Source organism: Enhydra lutris, unplaced genomic scaffold (assembly GCF_002288905.1).
Source record: "Enhydra lutris kenyoni isolate GAN:26980312 unplaced genomic scaffold, ASM228890v2 scaffoldscaffold2, whole genome shotgun sequence".
Lineage (NCBI taxonomy): Eukaryota > Metazoa > Chordata > Mammalia > Carnivora > Mustelidae > Enhydra > Enhydra lutris.
The window spans coordinates 89,644,427-89,664,783 of NW_019154086.1; the positions used below are offsets into that span (position 1 = coordinate 89,644,427).

The following is a 20,357-nucleotide window of genomic DNA, read 5'->3' on the forward strand; positions in this document are numbered from 1 at the left end:
TAAATATCACATAGAATTGCATATTTTGGAATATAAAATAAAATAACATAATAGTAAGTAATATAATAAAAATAATAAATAATAAATAATAATTTCTGTGATACCTGTTAAATTCTTAAAAAATTAGAAGATAAAGGAAATTCTTCATAAAATCATGAATTTTAAAAATAGAGTATTGCTTACATAAAAACTTACTTAGTCTACCTAATTGTCCTTAAATTTCATCTCCAACATTTGCCTGTGGGGGTCACTTGACTTCTGTTTAATATCTCTCAGATATAGAAGGAATCATTGTGTTCAAGGCAGGGCATTCCATTTCAACACAATTAGAATCTCTTTTCTTTTTAAAAAGTAAGTTATTGTGTGCTTATTTTTTCTTATTTTGCTCCTAGGCCCATTAAGGATAAATGAATTTATGTTAATTCTACAAATATTTAAAGGTTACTATTTTGCCTTTTCTAAAACTTCTCAAGATTATTCATTCTTTTTGCCTTCAATAATTTAATATGGCAAAATTTCAATTGCTTCTCCATTTGATAAACTCTCAATTAGCTGTACATGCAGTTGGTTCCACTCAGAGTATGGAAACCAGAAGTTCACACAACATAGCTGTTGGAATATCTTACCAGGTGTACAAGTAGGGACATCCTAACACTTGGGATTATGATTTAAGTTACAACATCATTGGCACTATTTACTTCCAAGTGTATCTTATTCATAGTTCTCCAACTCTCTCTGAGAATTCTTCATCTCCAAATCAATAATGCCTCCTTCTATGCAATCTAATTGGTCCCTTATTCAACATCTTTTACCATCTCCTTATTTCCTACCAAACATATATTACTCTAATGTTTGAGGCTTCTGTACTATGTATGACTTCAATGTTATTTTCTAGCCATAGTTCTTATAATTCATCTATTTATACACAGCACTTCTGCAATATTAGATTATTTTAATTTGCTCAACACCCAGAAATGTTATGATGTTTGATGTTTTTTTTTTTCCTGTGTATTTATGTTACTCTACTTCACTTTACAATTGCACATGTCAAAATCCTACTAATTTTTTGAGGTCATTAAATCAAACTGCCATCTCCTTTAGAAAGCTCCTCTTGGTGCTCCCAATTATATGGGACCACTCCTTGTGAATTCTCAGTTACATGTGTACTTCTCTGATGTTACTTAGTTTGTTCTATTTGTTCTATAGTCACTAACATACTTATATGTTCTATTATGTATGTTCTATTATATTTATGTTCACATGTGACTTTTAAAACTGTTAGACTTTGTGAAAAGAGTGACAGTTCATTTTTAAAATCTCAATATGGATTAGCTGAATGTTGCTTAATTTATTCTCATTATACCAATTTGACTTGCTTTTTTATTTTAAATTCATAAAGGAATATACAAAATGAATGATTAAATAGATATTTTTTATAACCACACAGGAATTGCTATGGTCAAATGATAGTTTCTTTTAAAGTCCTACAAATTTCTTGAAATGTCTTTGAGAACACCCGGAATTAACCTTAGAGTCAGCCTAAAACCCTGAAGATTGAATATCTTTTGTTAATTTAAGCATACAGTGAATCCCTTTCTTGAGCCTTAGGTTTTTCTTACAACTTATTTCTATCCCTTTTTCTGCTTATTTCTCCATGATACAAACCTAAGCTTTCACATCCAACACTTCAATTAAGGAGAAAAAGTGTTGAACATGTGCTGATATGGTATAGAGATGGCAGCAACTGGAAAGGCAGTAGAACTTTATGGAAAGTTGGAGATCCCTCTCAGGAAGAAAATTAGCTGTTATAAACCATTTTGTGGGTAATGCGTGCCTATGTAAAATTAACGGAACCTAGCAGATAAATATTGAAAGTTTTAGATTATAGAATGGTTCAAATTCAAGTCAACCTATATTAGAAAGTAACATCATTTTCTAAAATTCGACGTCACAGGAAAGATAAGGGAATAAAGACAACACTACTTTGAAAACACAAAAATCACACTTATTTTAGAAAAAAAAAATCCATGCTAAATGAAATGCAAATATCTAAAAGGCTTAATATACTTTTGAAAATTGAGCAATGTAACTACTTTTCTCCAAGCCTACCACTTAAAACAACAGTACCACAGCCAATTTGTGTCTGTTGAATGATTTTGCATCACAACAAGAAAATAGTTATAATACCTAACATTTCTATAGCACTTGTCATGTGCCAGGCATTTTTTTTTATCTTTTTTTATCATTTTTATCTTTCTTTCTTTCTTTTCCTTTTTTTCTTTTCTTTTCTTTTTTTTTTTTTTTTGGTAAGCATAGTAACCAACTTAATGATCAAAACGTGCCTCTAAAGTCAGGTCTGATTATCTTCAACCCATTTCCCAGATGACGGAACTAAGGCAGAGAGAGAGAACAGATAACTTGCAGCGCTGATTTAAATCTAGCTGACTTCAGAGTCTCTATTTTAATGATCTTTACTACTACACTATGCTAACCCCTACGCATTAGAAACAATTATGATTTCATTCAGAACGGCCAACAAAGAAATGCTTTCTTTGGGTTGTCTACCCTCTTGTGACCCCTCCATTTCTGAAGTTTTCACATGTTACTGACCTCATTTTCTCTGAATGTTCTGAACAAATGAGCCAGTTCTGAGCACCCCAAGATGCTGCCCTGTATCATTGCTACCATCTCCACTGACTCCCTTTGCTTCTAAGAGGTACAGAGAAACTCGGAGCCTTGACAGTGGAGAGATTTAGGAGGCCATAGCTCTCTGCTCTACCAGGAGACAGTTCTTTAGAAGGAGCCAAAAGTTAAGGGGCTTAGATGTTCCTCCCTAAAGCAATGTTAATTCAAAGTTTATCTGTTTCATTTAGATGTTTCTGTCATTTAAAGTGAAGGCAAAGAACAAAAAGCCCTGCATGGATAGGAGGAACAGCAGGAGAGATTTAATTCTCTTCCATCTCAGAGGTAGGATGTTCTGACACAAAAAAAAGCAGGTTGGAAGAAAAATGCCCCTGGGGGTGTGGGGGCGGAATGTCTGGTCGATTATGAAATCACTGGTATGAGAGTTGGAGAGAACCTATTAAATCCTATCATCTGTTCTCATTACACCACGGCCTCTGGTGGGCTCTGAACTGCTCTGACTTGTCTCATTTTAAATAACTCCAGCTACACGACTTTCTCCTGAGACTCCATTTCCGACCCAACTATTTAAAACCTCCACTTGACATTCAACCTGTTTCACTTTGGTCATTTTCAACCTATTTCTTCAGTTATTTAATATGTTGGCAAGCTGAAACCATTTTTTCTCCTGTAATGTACTTACATTCTTCAAATATCAGTGGAATTATTTTATCTCTTATTATGATGACATAAAAGTAGAAAAATGATCATTTGAACATCAAAGATTTCAACTACATAAAAGGTATCTGTCATAGTCAGTAGATATAAACGCTTTCTGTACTTTCCTCTAACTACTCTTGTCCAACTGTGGCAGAGACTTTTTTTTTTTTTTTTTTTTTACAGTAAAGACAAAGATGTGGTCAAATTATTTGACTCTTAGGCCAGGCTTCTTCAGAGAGCTGGGGTGATTATCGCTTTGGAGTTAGTCTTTAGCTGTACAGATTACTAATTTATCCATAGAGATTCAGGCTCTGAAAAGTAATTTGTTCAAAGAAGATTAACTACAAATGATAGTATGCATGTCATTATTTTCAATACTAAACATGTTTGGTCTAATGGGATTGGCCATCTACATAGAACACATTTTTGTACATAGCTCCACACTGCTAACTAATTTAGCGGAATCCTATTGCCTTTCCTTTCAGATTATTTCCAGAATCTGGCCTCTTCTCACTGCATCTGGTCCCACTGATCTGAAAGTCCTATGGCCTCTTCTCTCAGTTGGGTGATAACTCTCCACCGGTCTCCCTGACAACACTCCTGCCTTTCCATAAACTCTTCTACCAGCCAGCGTGAATCCTATCACTTCTATGCTCAAGAAACTCCAATAGTTCTTCATTTCACTGAGGAAAAAGCCAAAGCCGTAGAAGATCCATTATTACCTGCACTCTACTGACCCTGTTTATTCCATGTCATCCATCTTGACCTCCTGGCTTTTCTTTAAATAGGTCAAGCATGGTCCTTTTAAAGCCTTTGCTCTGCTTGTTCCCTCTGTGTAGAAAAATCTATATGGCTGATTCCTTCAATTCTGTAAAGTTTTGATTTGAATGTCATCTTTCAATGGGACTCACCTGATCACCCTGTTGTAATCTGCAATAGCACCTCAGCATACTTGCCCTCACCACTGCCTTTACAAAGCTCTATATATTTTTCTCAGAACACTGATTCACATTTAGCATACCCACAATTTGTCATACCCATTGCTTAGTTTGTAATTTTCAGTTTCTCCCCCCCCCCAGAATATGTGTCCCATGATTGCAGAAAATCTGTTTTATTTTTGATCAAAGTTAATATTTTGAGTACCTTGAGTAGGGACTAGGACTCAAAAAAACAAAACAAAACAAAACAAAACAAAAAAACACACAAAAAACCCAAACAAAAAACCAAACACTTCTTGAATAAAGGAATAGAAGAATTAATCAACTGAGGCTTTTGTTGATGACTATAGAAATAGATTAAAAATGGGTAAAAAATAGTCACTTTTTATTAAGCAATATTTTGATCGAGTTGAAGTAGTATGATGAACCAAATTTTGTTATCCCAGGGAGAGCATTGTCTAAAGGAACAGGATTAGTCAGATACATTTTTGCCTGAAAAAATGAATTATTTAATGTCCTCTTACCAGATATTATTCAAAATTGACATTCAATCAGCTACTTTTCAGTTCATAAAAATAAGTGTATTGATCTCTGTGATAGAAATGGCCATTGAAAATAAATTATAATGAATTATAATGCATATGTGCTCAGGGTATTTTTAACCTGAGCAATTTTGTGAAATTACAAGAAATTTCACTAAGTCAATAACTCACTCAATCAGAAACTATTCATTGAGTCAAAATTGTAGATATTCATTCATATAAATTAAAAAACAATTTTACATGTTTATTAGATTCAGATAATGAGAATGTACTAGGAATTCAAAGATGAAAAAGGCAAGTTTCCTGTTTCTGAAAATAAACAAATAACTAAGAAAATATAATACCATGTGGCAGGAGAGATAAAAGAAGTGTTTATAATTGTTTAACAGAAAGGAAAATTTCAACTTGGAAGTTCTAGACAGACTTTATGGAAGTGGTGATATGAGATCTGTGTGCTCAATGCCTATAGCCATGTCTGGTTAAAGGTTGTAATGCTTTTTTTTTTTTTTTTTTTTTTTTTTAATTGAACCGTATTTTCACCAGTAACCTATCAACAAGTCATATTGTAGGATGGATTTTGCCTAAGAAAATTATCTAAATGCAGAAATTTCTATTCTGTCCTTTTGTAATTTTCCTTATTTTTAAGATCATATTACTTCTATATTTGGAAACTCCCTGTTCAGTGATTAATTTGGTATCGTAAGTCATGCTTTCGGGATTTTCATGGGTGGTCTTGCCACTATGACTTCCTTATCTCCTGATAATTCCCTGTGATTTCTGGTCTTTTCCATCAACTATTATTGTTTCCAATGCTATTTTTCTCCCTGAAATCTAAATCTGATATTCACACAAAAAGCTATTTACAACTTACAGCCCTTCCCTCAGGACCATGCTTTAGAATCAGCTTATTCATCGTCCTTTTGGTATGAACAGATGGCTGTGTCTCCACAATTTTTATGTTGAAACTCTAATTCCAGATGATGGTGTTTGGAGGTAAGGCCTTTGGGAGACAATTAGGTCAAGAGAGTGAAACCCTCATGATGTGATTAGTGACCTTATGAGAAAATACAGGAGAGAGTGCGGTCTCTCTGTCTCTCTCTGACTCTGTCTCTCTGTCTCTCTCCCTCTGTTGTGTGAGAATACAGTGAGAAAGCCTGTATTCATGAAGCAGAAGAGCTCTCATCAGAACTTGACCATGCTGGCACCCCAACCACAGACTTCCCCTCTCCAGAACTATGAGAACTAAATTATTATTTAGATGAAGCAGGCTGTGGTACCCTGCCACAGCAGCTTAAACAAAGATATCTCCTCAGAAGCAAATCTATCCCTAGATCTTTATTCCAAGTTAGCACGATCTTGTATATTGAGAATTCTAAAACTTTAAAAACTATCCCAGTTAATAAACAAGTTCAGCAAAGTTGTAGGGTGCAAGACCAATATACCAAAAAAAAAAAAAAAGTATTTCTCTACAACAGCAATAAATAATTTGGAAAATGAAATTAAGGCAAAGTAGACCAAAGTTCAGAAAAGCTAATTGCTTTCTCCAAGTCCAATTGGCCAATAGTAAGTGGCAAATCTAGGGCGATAATCCATCTTGTGTGTAATCAGCTCCATGTACTTTTTAATGTTTCATGAATATATAGGATAAAAGAATATATTTTTAAAATACTCACTTTTATAGCTTATTTGATTACCATTTTCATTTAAAAGTATTTATTACCCATGATTTTTTTAAAAAGAAAATCTGAAAAAAACATTTCAAATTTAATACTATTCACATTAAACTACAAATACATACCACTTTCCTTTTGACTTTTGAATTAAATATGAATTATACCTGATTCATTGCCAAAAGTATGGTCAAAATTTGGTCCAGTAAAAGGAGGAAAGGTGTTTCCCTGAATCCTTTCCCATTCATTATCATCATTTAGATCCTGGACCCAGAAACAAAAGCCATCTTCAAAATTACAGTTAATTTTCTCATAATCTGTGAATTAAAAAAAAAAGAAAACACTTTAAATTTAGTCCACAGTGTAACTAATTTAATCAATTGCATTGAAAATAATCTAGTCTTATACAGTCTTACACACTTATTTTTAAATTAAATTAAATTTAATTTAGATTCAATTAATTAACATATAGTATTATTAGTTTCAGAGGTAGAATTTAGTGATTCATCAGTTTCATATAACACTCAGTGCTCATTGATCAAGTGCCTTCCATAATGCCTATCATCCCATTCTCCCACCTGCCTCTCTTCCAACATCCCTCAGTTTGTTTCCTATGGTTAAGAGTCTGTTATGGTTTTTTTCCCTCTCCTATTTCATCTTGTTTTATTTTTCCCTCCCTCCCTATACGCTTATAATTGTCAGGCACACAATCTTTTTTTTTATTCATCATAATTCTGTTTCATTCTATTTAGTTTAAAAAAAAAAACCAGCTTTTTGTTGACAACTATCTTAAATTAATATGCTTCCTATACCCCAGTAGGACTTTACCAAAGACGAGCTTCTTGTTCTTACTATTCTTTAAGTTTTACATCTTACCTCTTTTTGGTTTACCCACATAAACTTTGTCTCATATTTTTCTCTCCTCTTTTTACTAAATTTAATACTTGGGTCAAAATCAAGTTGATGTGGAATATTCTCAGAATTAGTTTTATGCATATACATATATATGGAACTTTGTAATTTTTGTCAAATTGGTTATTTGATTCTTTTGAAGAACATGAACTATCTTCTAATTTCCCAATTTCTCCAGCTATCAAGTAGAGACAGCTACATATAAGAGATAATCATTAAAGAACTTGCATAATGAGACAAATTATGACCTCCTTCTAAAATTTCAGGTCCTGTCTGCTACTTTTAAAATTCCATTACAATATTGAAGGATCTGAAGATTCAAAGGCTGAAGAATGAACAATACTTACTATTAAGTTCTGTGCTGTTAAATGCGGTGTATGTTGCATTAAATCCACTATAATCATTTTCATCAGATCCTATAAGAAAAGTGGCAGTAACTTGGTTGGAAAAGATCCTAATTGTGCCTGGATTGGTTTCCCAGAGAGAAGCTACCAAAATAAATAAATAAATAAATAAATAAACAAATAAATAAATAATAAAATAAAGGATAACTATTATATGTACATATCTATCTGTTTATCCATCTAACAATAGATCCATTCTTCTGTCCAACCATTTATCAATTTATTGTTTTATCAATTGATCTATTGAACAACTCTCCGGTTATTCTATTCTGATTTACCTCAATTCCCATAATTATTTGGAGAAGATCCTCTTGCAATTTATATCATTTTTCTTTATGTAATGAGCACCGTCTCTGACACCTTCTGCCAGTTAGAGAACTGTTACATCACTGTACATAAAAATGACTGAAAATGCCTTTGAACTTGTTTATATTCACTTATCCCTAATCAAGTACATAATCATCTTACGGTGCTGGATACTTAAACTGTTTTATAATTTCTCTAGATAATCTTGTTTTTTCTAATTTAATTAAAATATCTACATATTTTCAATGTGAGAAAATAATAACAGTATTTGAGGTATATATTCTGAATTGGAACTCATTAAAAGTAAATGTTTTATGTATCTCTTAAAGGAACTTGCTAAAATATTTAGAAAAAGATGGGAGTGTGAGTCAAGAATTAAAGTACTGGCGTTATTACAAAATAAAATAACTTTAGAGTTAAGGAATGATATTGATCTTCATGTATTACATGTTATAATACAATGACATATAAATCTGTTATTTTAAATTTAAATCAACAAATACTGAGTTTTTAATTTATCAGGCACTGTGCTAGATGCTGAAGGTAAGATGGTATTGCCTTCTTAAAAAAAGTATTATTTTTAACTTTAAAATTTTTAATTTTTAAATTTTAATAGGCAAATTTATTTATCATATTTTTTCAAGTGAAAATTATAATGTTTAATTTTCAAAACTTTAAAATGGATTTATATTTCAAAAGACCTTAAAATTTAAACAACTACCTATTTGTTATAATTTAAATACACTCTCATAGATTTTTGTCTATTTGGATATTTAATTTCTTTGCTGATTTTTTATGATAGTTATTTGTACATTATTCAATCACTATCCCTGGTGATTTATTCATGAATCACTGATAATCTAAGCACATGAAAAGAAATGAGAATAGCATTTAGGCAAATCATGGTATTCAAGGGGTAAAGAAACATGAGGGTAACTTACACCTATCACTTTTGGGCAGTTAGCCTCTATGAATTTTGTTTTCATCATTTATAGAAGTAAACAAAATTATACTAGCACCTACATAATACGGTTTTGGTGAGCATTTATTGAGTTAACTTAAAATGTTTAGAATACCATTTTGCATATTACAAGTCATTAGTGTATGCTAAAATGAATTATTAATATCACATTAGCCCTTGGAGAAATTTATATGACTTGGTTTATTTGTTTGTTAATGTAAATACTTATGTTGATTATAATTTTAAGGAACTAGATTTATCAACCACAGAAATAAGCAGATTATCAAATGGCTGGCCCATCTATTTTAGTCAAATGTGACTTACTGGAGTTCATCTGTTTTATGTATATTCACTATTATATTTGTACTAGGGGGTTTTAAAACACAATGAGTAATTGCATTGTGTTTGAAGTTAGAGAGTCTTAAGTCTGATTTCGCCTCCAACACTCACTAGCTCCAGGGACTTGTGGTTGTTTAACCCCTTAGGGCCCATTTTCCTCTCCTGTAATGCATACTACACAGGTTTATTGAAAATATTAAATAAGAATATCCATACATAACACACAGTATGGTGAATGTTACATTAATAGCACCCAATTCAAAGTACATATCATATGCTTAAATATTTCTCAAACTGATTAATCAAAAACACTTATTAGATAGCATTCACTTTTCATTACCACAAGTACAATTTGAAAGCCAAAATGGTTAAAATAAATGTCGCTATTATATAAACTTGAAAAACAGGTGTCACCTGTAACCTCATATCAGCTCTACACTTGACATTCCATCCGAAGGGTGAGGAAAACTACTGATTCGCTGGGCTCCATTCTTATATCTTCTTCTTCATCCTTATTTTATTTCTTCTTGGAATTTCACCCCTACTTTTGTTGGCTATTATGAGTAGGTAGTTCCATGCATTTTGAGACCAAACAGAATAAAGGGGAGTGGACATATATATATTCATTCATTTCCTGCCTTTTTTTCAGCTTCTAAGGGTGTCCACGTACATAATGACAAATGGTTATATAAGAGCAATACCACCTACACCTACCATTTACTGATCTTACGTACTGGGCTAGTCATTGTTTTACCCACTTTATTCAAAATAGTACAGCAAGAGACTGAGAAGTAGAGTGCTTGTTGAAAATAGGAAGACATTCTGTGAGTTGCAATGCTAGAGAAAATAAGAACAATGATTTTCAGGGTTTGTCTGAATTTTGCTTAATAGGGAGTAACAATTAAAGAAAGCATAGTAACCAAAGACATAATTACATTTCTTTGGAAAATTCCACATGATTTTAAAAACTGAAAGTAGAAGAGGATAATAATGGAAACCATAACCTTTTTATTACTAAGAAGATTGATGACATAGGGCACTAAATTACTAACTTTTATAATGAGAACCAGTTTTGCTTTTTCTTTCAGTAACTTGAAATTCAAGTCTACATTCAGTTTAAAAATCAAAGAGAAAACACATTACTTCAAGGAGTTTACCACATATTTTCATTTTGATAATGGGTTATATATTTGTTTTAACTTACCTCTTAAAATCTTGCTTGTACCCACACCTTCATAAATATTTAATACATCTGTATAACATGTATTAAAATAATTGAAGCTCAGTTTAATGAAGAGTCCTTGATTTACACTAAATTAAAGCAAAAAATAGATTACTACACTCTTAACAGGCTGTTACAACTCTTTATGCATTCTAGAATTTGAATGTGTTTTCTAGTTGTGATTAAAAAAAGACATAACATGAGAATGATACTCAATAAATTTTTAAGTATCTGATACAGAACTGTTAACTATAAGCACAATGTTCTACAGCAGATCTCTAGAACTTTTTCAACTTACATGACTGAAACACTGTTCCTACTGAACAGTAACTCCCCATTTCACCTTCTCCTTGTCCCTGGAAACCACCATTCTACTTTCTGTCTCTATGAGTTTGAATACTTTAGATGCTTCATGTAAATGGAATCATGCAGTATTTGCTCTTCTGTGAAAAGCTTATTTCACTTGGCATGATGTCCTCAAATTTCACCCATGTTGTTGCACATGATAGGATTTCCTTCTTTTAATGGCTGAATAATATTCCATTGTATGTATGTACCATATTTTCTGTATCCATTCATTGAATGGACATTTAGGTTGTTTCCATCTCTTCTTTGTTTTTGTGAATAATGTTGCGATGCAGCTGAGCATGGGAGTGTAAATATCTCTTAGAGATTCTGATTTCAAGTCTTGGATAAATATCCAGAAATGAGATTGCTGGATTATATAGCAGTTCCTTTTAAAAATGTTTGAGGAATCCCCGTACTGTTTTCCATAGTGACCACACCATTTTACATTCCATCAGTGGCGCACAGGGTTCCATTTTCTCCACATCCTCACCAACATTTATCATTTTCTGTTTTTTTAATAATAGCCACTGTGATTTTAATTTGCATATCCTTGATGATTGTTGATGCTGAGCAACTTTTCAAATGCCTGTTCACCATCTGTATGTCTTGTTTGGAGAAATACTTATTTGAGATTTTTGTCCATTTTTTAATTGAATTATTTGTTCTTTTGCTATGCAGTTGTAAAAGTTACTTAAGTATTTTGGATATTAACCCTTTATCAGATATATGGCTTGCAAATATTATATTCCATTTCATAGGTTGCCTTTTCACTCTACTGATTGTTTCCTTTGCTCTATAGAAGGTTTTTTAATGTGATGTAATGCCTCTTGTCTATTTTTGCTTTAGCTGCGTATGCTTTTAATGTCATTGAAGAACAGTGTTGTGAAGATTTCTTTCTATTTTTTTTTTTTTCTGTATGTGTGGTATGATTGTGTGGTGTATGTTTGATGTGGGTATGGTGGATTTGTGGTGTGTTAATTGTGTATGTGTTGTAATGTGTGGGGTGAACGTGGTGCTATTGCTATGTGAGTGTGTGTGTATATGAGAAGGGACTGTTTCCTTAATTTCTTTTTTTGTGTGTGTTCATTATTAGTGTAAGGAAACATAACTGATTTTTTTTACATGGATTTTGTGTTCTGTAACTTTGCTGAATTCTTTTATTAGTGGTGTGTTTGTGTGTGCATTTTGATAATTTTCTACATATAAGATCTTGTCATCTGTGGGCAGACCATGTATAAAAATTCTGCCTTTGTTAGGACTATTCAGGAATGGGCACTTGAGTGAGCTTTCTGGTGAGACTCAAGGGACTCCAGCATCAAAGCTTATGAAGACAGAGGAAGAAGAAATGAAGCAGCCTTCAGGGGTGATTTCTGTTTTTTAATTGAAGTTTTGGTGTCTTTAAGCAGGAATATAGTGAGTTTTTCTTCATGTGATATTTTTAAGCTAAGAAACCAAAGGATACAAGACAATCGCCTTCAAAACTTTTGTTTTCAGTATTCTTTTACTTTTTTAAAATATAACGTCAAAAGTAGAAGAGAGAAACTGGTGCATATTGTTTTCTATTTTTTTATTCTGATTCAGAAAAGCTAGCTGAACTGCAATAAAAATGTGATCATTTATAAATATAAGACTAATTAGAAAATACAATATGTTTTTATAATATTAGACATGGTATTCTTATGATTTTTTGAAGGGAATGGATTTTTTCTAAATATAATTTATGCATTTTGCATTTTTGTATCAATAGTTAATCTCTTTAGAGCCCACTTTTTTGATATATTGATATGGGGCTAAGCCCTTTACATTTAGTACTACATTTAATAGTGACTTTGGCCTTTGAATTTAGAGATTGTGAACTCTATGAATGCAGAAATTTTGGGTCAGAGAGATTTTATGATTTGCCTGAGATCACACATTTTGAATCTGTAGGGCAGATTTGAACTCACAAAGACTGTCTGCAGTGCTCACATTCTTAATATCTGACACTCTGCTAAATGTAGTTTTAATATAATTCTAAGGATGGGATAGCCCCAAATATAGTTTAATTGCATTTTAAGCATTTCTCCACTCTTTAAACAGTCTTCAAATCCTGTAGGAAACATCATTGTCTTTAACCCCACTTTGATCACCATTAGGAGAAACAAACTATCAAGGACAATGCATCACTATTGCAGAAATCAAGTTGAGAAGAAAACATATTTAGGTTTATGATTAATTAAAACATAATCTCATCTTGAAGTACAGTGTTTAGAGTAATATTTTGGATTCCTTGGGTTTTCAAAATCATTGCTTCACTAATGGTGGATTTCTTTCTTTTTTCTTTCTTTCTTTCTTTCTTTTTTTTTTTAAGATTTTATTTATTTGAGAGAGAGCATGTACATAAGACAGCATGGGCAAAGGTGGAGTCAGAGGGAAAGGGAAAAGCAGACTCTCTGTTGAGCAGGAAGCCCAGTGGGGCTCAATCCCAGGGATCATGACATAAGCCTAAAGAAGCCGCTTAACCAACTGAGCCACCCAGGTGCCCCAATGGTGGATTTCTTTTTCTTTCTTTCTTTTTTTTTTTATTATGTTATGTTGGTCACTATACGGTACATCATTGTTTTTGATGTAATGTTCCATGACTCATTGTTTGTATATAACACCCAGTGCTCCATGCAATATGCGTCCTCTTTAATACCCATCACTGGGCTAACCAACTCCCACCCTTCTCGCCTCTAAAACTAATGATGGATTTCTTAAAAATGGTTTTAAAAATTAAGTAACAGAGAAGAAAGAAAAAAGAATCAAACCATACAAATCCTTAATTAACATAGTGTGATTATTACATAAATGGTATATTATTATGGCAAAAGTTCTGCTTATAAACTCTCATATAAATTTGACTGAGCTTTATTAAGCAGTGGATGTAACAATTAAATTATTTTTATTTGGTTTAAAAAAATTCCAAAGATTGCATGAAGAAGTAATTAAGGATTCATGTTCTTTCCATTTTCAAAGGAAGTAACTTAAGATTTTTCTATAGCTTTCTGTTGACATTTTAAATAAGGAATAGAATATTTTTCATTTTACTTATGAACATTGTTAATAGTCATATAAATGTTTCTTTTAAAATTTGATGGGATTATATTGGAAACACTATCCTCCAAATTGGTTATTTCTTCACTTGACAAGTGAGCTGCCATTTTTAATACAAAATCTTGTCTTTGGCACACAAGTAACCTGTTATCTGGAGCAAGAAAACATAACGTACATGTGGTTGAGCTCCAAAATAGAAATTATTTAAAGAGAATAGGATGTTCTTCTTTCCCTGAATAATGCCAAGTAAATGTGTTTAGGACAATCTTCCCTTCATATACATCTCATGTCTGGGATATATATACACAAGTAAACAATACTATGCATCTTTATGGGGCCATTTCTATGATTTGGTTGGAAAGAACTTGTTTGGTACTGACTTGTAACCTTTCATCAGCTATTATGTTTTCTAGTGAGTCATCTGGTTTTCTAGTGCGTCATCCCAATGATTAAAACTATTAAACAGTAGGGAGATGAACCATGAGAGACTGTGGACTCTGAGAAACAAACTGAGGGTTTTGGAGGGGCGTGGGGTAGGGACTGGGTGAACCTGGTGGTGGGTATTAAGGAGGGCACATATTGCATGGAGCACTGGGTGTGATGCATAAACAATGAATCTTGGAACACTGAAAAAATAAAGTTAAAAAAAAAGCTATTATACAGTAGGTTGGATTGGGAAACCATAATCCCATCCAGCTGTTAAGAGAGATGAACTAACGAATGAATGTCATTTATCAAAGTATATCCCATAGAACATTTATTCTGCATGCTCTGTGGAGGAAAATGATTCGTGGCTTAAGATTATTATTTTTTTAAGATTTTATTTGTTTATTTGACAGACAGAGATCACAAGTAGGCAGAGAGGCAGGTGGGGAGAGAGAGGAAGCAGGCACCCTGCTGAGCAGAGAGCCTGATGTGGGGCTCGATCCCGGACCCTGAGATCATGACCTGAGCCGAAGGCAGAGGCTTAACCCACTGAGCCACTCAGGCACCCCTATTTTTTTCTTTTTTTTGAGATATTTACCACTTGTTAACTTATTTGAAACTGTGAGACGTCCTGGACTTTAAAAAAAAAAAAAAAAGTTGCAATGAGTTTATTCAGTGTTACTTTTATTTATTTGGGTACAAATTATTTTCCTTTGGAATATTGGGAAAGAAAATCAGATACTAGTCCTGTGTGAAAAATGCTTAGATAAATATTGAGGTGGATCAGCCTTCAGCCTGATTATTTGGATCATCACAATGATTGGATTAGTGGGTTGAAGTGGCTTGGAGGGCAAATACATAGTCACTGATCCCAGTGTTTTTCAAGATCTAGCGAACAGGATGTGTATAGAAGGTGTCTCCAGCTCTTAATCTGCCATGACTAACTCACATCAGAGAAGATTTTCAAACAGATGCTAGCATAATGAGAAAGGAACTCTTCAGAGGCCAGGATGCATGTGATGGGAAATATTATGTATTGCAATATACAGATATACATGTGCGCTCTTCACCTTGGCAGTCCTTGATCTGTGCCAATCATGGTGGGGGGACTTACTGCAGAGTCCAGTGATGGCCCTATTTATTAGACAGTATGATCCATAGCACAGAACACCTTTTTGAAGGTGAAGAATGAGTGAGAAACTACTTGGACAAGTTATCAGTTGGGAAGACTTTGCTTCATAGCTAGTGAAAATGATTGTTCAAAAATAAATAGACTACTGAAGGTGGTAGGACCTACTGTATCAGAGAAAGACTTAATGGCTTAACAGGGAATAGAAGATGATCTATTACCGTATAATCCACCGGCAAACAACACTCAATTTAGAAGGCTTCGGGTAACGAGCAGCCTGGAAGGACCCAGAAGATCCAGTCAACAAAAACCTTCCATCACAAGCTGTGGCTGTGGAAACAAGTGGGAATTCACGTCAGACAAAAAATAGTCCTGGAAAGTTTTCTCATATGAAATGGGATTCAAATCATCTAGTGAACACCTCCTAGAACATCGATAACTGAAATCTGTATGAGGCCATTTTACAAAACTGAAATGATCAAGTGGGAGTAGATGAGATCTCATGTTTAAAATCTATTGCCCATTTTCAAATACGTGTACATAACTCACCATAGATTCTTTTAGAAAAGCATTCTATTTCTAAATACTCATACTTAAGCTTCATTTTCAGTACTTCTTTTTTCATATTTATATTTTTAAATATAAATACATATATTTAAATTATAAACTTCTAATTTAGACAAATAGCTACTAACTGTTTTAGTCTTACTTTCCCCATTAAATTGGAGCTAGAGTGAATTTCAAGTATGTGCATTACATACTGTGTTCTCCTAAAAATGATCAGAATATGGCCAGGCAAATGATATGTGTGCTTCCGGTGGCCTGTAGTGAATTCTATCCATCCACTCTATTCCACCTTCTTTTAAACCTCTTGCTTCTTTTGTATGAATTCGCTAGCTCAGTATTTTCACATATTCCTGAATATGTCTCTTGCTTTTTATGATTCCTCATTTTCCTCTTTTTTTTTTTTATTGTTTATTTCTTTTAAAGACTTTTTATTTGACAGACAGAGATCATAGTAGGCAGAGGGGCAGGCAGAGAGAGAGAGGGAAGCAGGCTCCCCGCTGAACAGAGAGTCCGATGTGGGGCTCGATCCCAGGACCCTGAGCCAAAGGCAGAGGCTTAACCCACTGAACCACCCAGGCGACCCCCTCATTTTCCTCTTTTAATTCTTATAGCAAATTTACTTCATATACTTCTCTTGGATGTCATGTATTATCAGTTGTCTTTAACTTATATCTGAGTCATTTCCAACTAGTTTAGAATCGTACTGAGAGCATGAACCAGGAGCCATGCCTCACTACTTTTTGTGTTCCCTTTACAGTTATTATGTATACTATGTGTTTAAAAAAATAATAAAACACATTTTATTTTCACAAACATTAATTTTTCTTAGATCATTTTCTATACACTTACTTGATTCTGTTGACACCTCTAGTTATTATTCTAAAATAATAAAATAAAATAATAGTTATTCTAAAATAACTACTCCTAGAGTGTGTCCTTTTCCTCTTGGCAGGTTGATAATTCCTCATAGGCCAGAAGCATTGATGGAGGGTAGGGAGATTAAAGAAATTTATGAAAATTAAATTGGTGCTCTTGGAATCTGGGAGCTAGAATAAGTTAATCCAAAATGGATGGATGGAAAATCCCATGTAACAGTATACAATATTTCTATCAAGTTATAAAATGTAAGCTATTATATGACATCAAATGTTTTATATGGACAAAAGAAAAAACTGAAAAGTGAACAGTTTTTGGTTGGCTTTTTGCTAGTTTCGGTATTTTTAAAAAAGCATAAGAATTCACTTTGTGATTATAAGACTGTAAGATTGTAAATTGTAAGACATAAAGTCTATTTAAAAAATAATGGCCTAAGAATTCATTGCATTGGATTATGACTTGGTAGCCTGACTCCCAACAAAAGACAAAAAGCAAAACAACAAATAAACAACAACACAAACTGAGAACAGAAAAGATACTCTAAGATAAAAGGATTAAGCACTGAAAAATCCATGACAAATTTGGTTGAGGGGGCAGAGAATATCCAAGCTTGTTGAGAGAACTGAATCTCCTTATGTGTAATACTTCCCGGAGCTGAAGAGGAAGGTTAAGGAGAATTGGTACAATTCTAAGATAAACAGTAAAACATGCGATTTTTAATGCAAATTAAAGTAATTTAAGTTTTTTCTAGTTGTTAAGTTATTTAAGTAATTTTCTAGTTATAAAATTAAGTAATTTTCTAGATGTAAAAGGAAATTAAGTAATTTTCTAGTTGTAAAAGGAAATCTTTTTCAAAGTCAATTCGCTGCCCACTGCAGACCATGCTGAGAAGATGGGACAGTCAGTCCTTCCCTGTCAATGACTGTGGTGTCTGCTTATATTTTAGGTGATATGTGAAGCCTTTTAATCTGTTTGCCAGAAAAAAAATATATATGGACTTCAAGATTACAGGCAGTTCAAGAAAGTCCACTGCTTTTGTAAATAGTTTGTATGTAATAAAGTAGAGCAATCAATCCACCAGGTATATTTGAATATAACTGCTAGCACTGATGGGGTGTTTACTGTGTGCCAGCTCCTGTTCTGAAGTTATTACAGATGTATTAGTGTAATGTTCACAACCATCTGATAAAGTTACAGGTGGCAAAAGTGAGGCACAGAGGGGTTAGGTAACCAGCAAACGTTCTCCCAGCTTGTTAGGGACAATTCAAAACCAGGCAGTCTTACTGCTGAGCATAGAAAGCTATCCTGCCTTATACCTCAATATACAGAGCTATCATGATGGTATCATCTCCTCTTTGAACTGAAAAGTGGGGGAGGGAGGAGGGTATGTGTGTGCAGAATTATAAATAAAAGAAGGAACGGGAAATTTTAAAGAATTCCATCATTTTCATTGTACTTGCAATAACATTCTACAACAAGTAGGAGGAAGCAAAAAAGAGTGAAAAGGGCACAAAACAGGACTAGTTTAAGAATTTATAAAACCAATTTGCAAATCTGATAACATTTCAGTGATTCCTCCCTTCTTCACACCCATTCACTGCATCTTTGGGGGGAATTATCAACAGGTCTGTGTCATACAACAAGATTCATAGTTTTCCGAAAACGTGAGTTGTGTCCCCAGTGGCAGGATTATTGTAGGTTTGCTATACCCTTTTTCAGACCCTTCAGGGCACATCACTAGACTGCACTTTTTTTAAACATGGAGCCACGTGTGGCGTCTGGGTGGCTCAGTTGGTTAAACAACTGCTTTCAGCTCAGGTCGTGATCTTAGAGTCCCAGGATCAAGTCTCGCATCAGTCCCTGCTCAGCAGGGAGTCTGCTTCTCCCCTGACCTCTCTTCTCTCATGCTCTCTCATTCTCTCTCTCTCTCTCTCTCTCTCTCAAATAAATAAATAAAATCTTAGGGGGAAAAAATAGAGCCATGTTACTGATCCTGGCCATTAAACTATTGTGGAGGTAATTGTATTTATTTCCAGATTTGATTTCTAAAAAGGCCTTCTAGGACATTCTTCCTTTGTCTGTCAGTGGGTTGCAAAGGATCCAGGGGACAGATGGGATACTGAAGGAGCTGACATCCCAGATACCTACACAGAGTACAGCCCCTTGCCCTCTAACTTGGACCGTGACATGATAAGCAAACTGTTTTTGTCTTAAATTGCTCAGATTGCTTATCATAGTATTTAGCCTATCCTAAAAAATATGATCAATTTTTCCAGTTGTCTATGAAGTTGCTGAGTTTCAGTGGGAATGGATAATCTACATTTCAAGTTCTGGGGAATTCTTATATGTGAGGATAAAAGTATTCTTAAGAAGAATATTCCTGGGGCACCTGGGTGGCTCAGTCATTAAGCATCTGTCTTTGGCTGGGGTCATGGTCCCAGGGTCCTGGGATCAAGCTCCCCATTGGGCTTCCTGCTCAGCAGAGAGCCTGCTTCTCTCTCTTGCTCCCCTCCCCCCTTTGTGTTCCCTCTCTAGCTGTCTATCTGTCAAGTAAATAAATAAAATCTTAAAAAGAAGAAGAAGAAGAAGAATATTCCTGAAGGCATTTAAAATAAAATTACAATAGTATTGAACTACTTATAATAGCAAAATTCAGAATGCCAAAATATTATTATTTCAAGAGATAGGCTTGTTCTAGGGGCTTTCTCATATATTCTTTCATTTAATTTCAGGATATTTCTGGAGGACTGAATTTTACACAAGACAATGAAGCGGGCTAGGCTTTCAGATAGATCTAACCCAGCCACGGATAAGTAGGATTACTGACTGTTCAGGATTATAACTTTTTAGACTGCATAGTGCTTTATAGTGTAGCATGAGAAAAAAATCCTGAGTGGGAGATAAACAAGCCTGTCAAATAATATCAGGTATTTACTGAGCTCTCTGAACCTTTGCCTGTAACAGGAGGGGATTCCTAAAAGTCATGCGTCTAAAACCTAATGAGAGCTCCCTCTGCTGGCTGAATATTTACTAGTTGTATGCTTGCTTAGGTCTTCAAATTCTTCTCCAAGATAGATAGATAAACATGATCTATGCCCACCCACCAAGGTCTATCTTGCACATACATAGAGGCATGCAAACAATCTATAGAGACAGTTGACAACTTCCAAATAGGTCTGAACATCGGTCTAAAGTCTGTGAGTCAGCATCTTTCCTTTTCATAGGTCAGCTAAAAAGTGAACTTTCCTGCTGACACCATTCTAATCAGAAGAGAAAAACAATTTAAAGAAGTCTTGGTTC

At 33.9% G+C, this 20,357-nt stretch overlaps 1 protein-coding gene across 1 annotated transcript in view; it reads right to left on the minus strand.

Annotated features, from left to right (window-relative positions):
- The window catches only part of LOC111146811 (transmembrane protease, serine 15), a 115,304-nt gene that overhangs the window by 69,674 nt on the left and 25,273 nt on the right, over positions 1 to 20,357 (minus strand). Inside the window, exons 8-11 of the mRNA XM_022502508.1 lie at positions 15,836 to 15,944; positions 10,619 to 10,725; positions 7,752 to 7,892; positions 6,660 to 6,809 (exon numbers count right to left, since the gene is read on the minus strand). Of these exons, the coding sequence (XP_022358216.1) occupies positions 6,660 to 6,809; positions 7,752 to 7,892; positions 10,619 to 10,725; positions 15,836 to 15,944 (507 nt within the window). The remainder of the gene's footprint in view (positions 1 to 6,659; positions 6,810 to 7,751; positions 7,893 to 10,618; positions 10,726 to 15,835; positions 15,945 to 20,357) is intronic.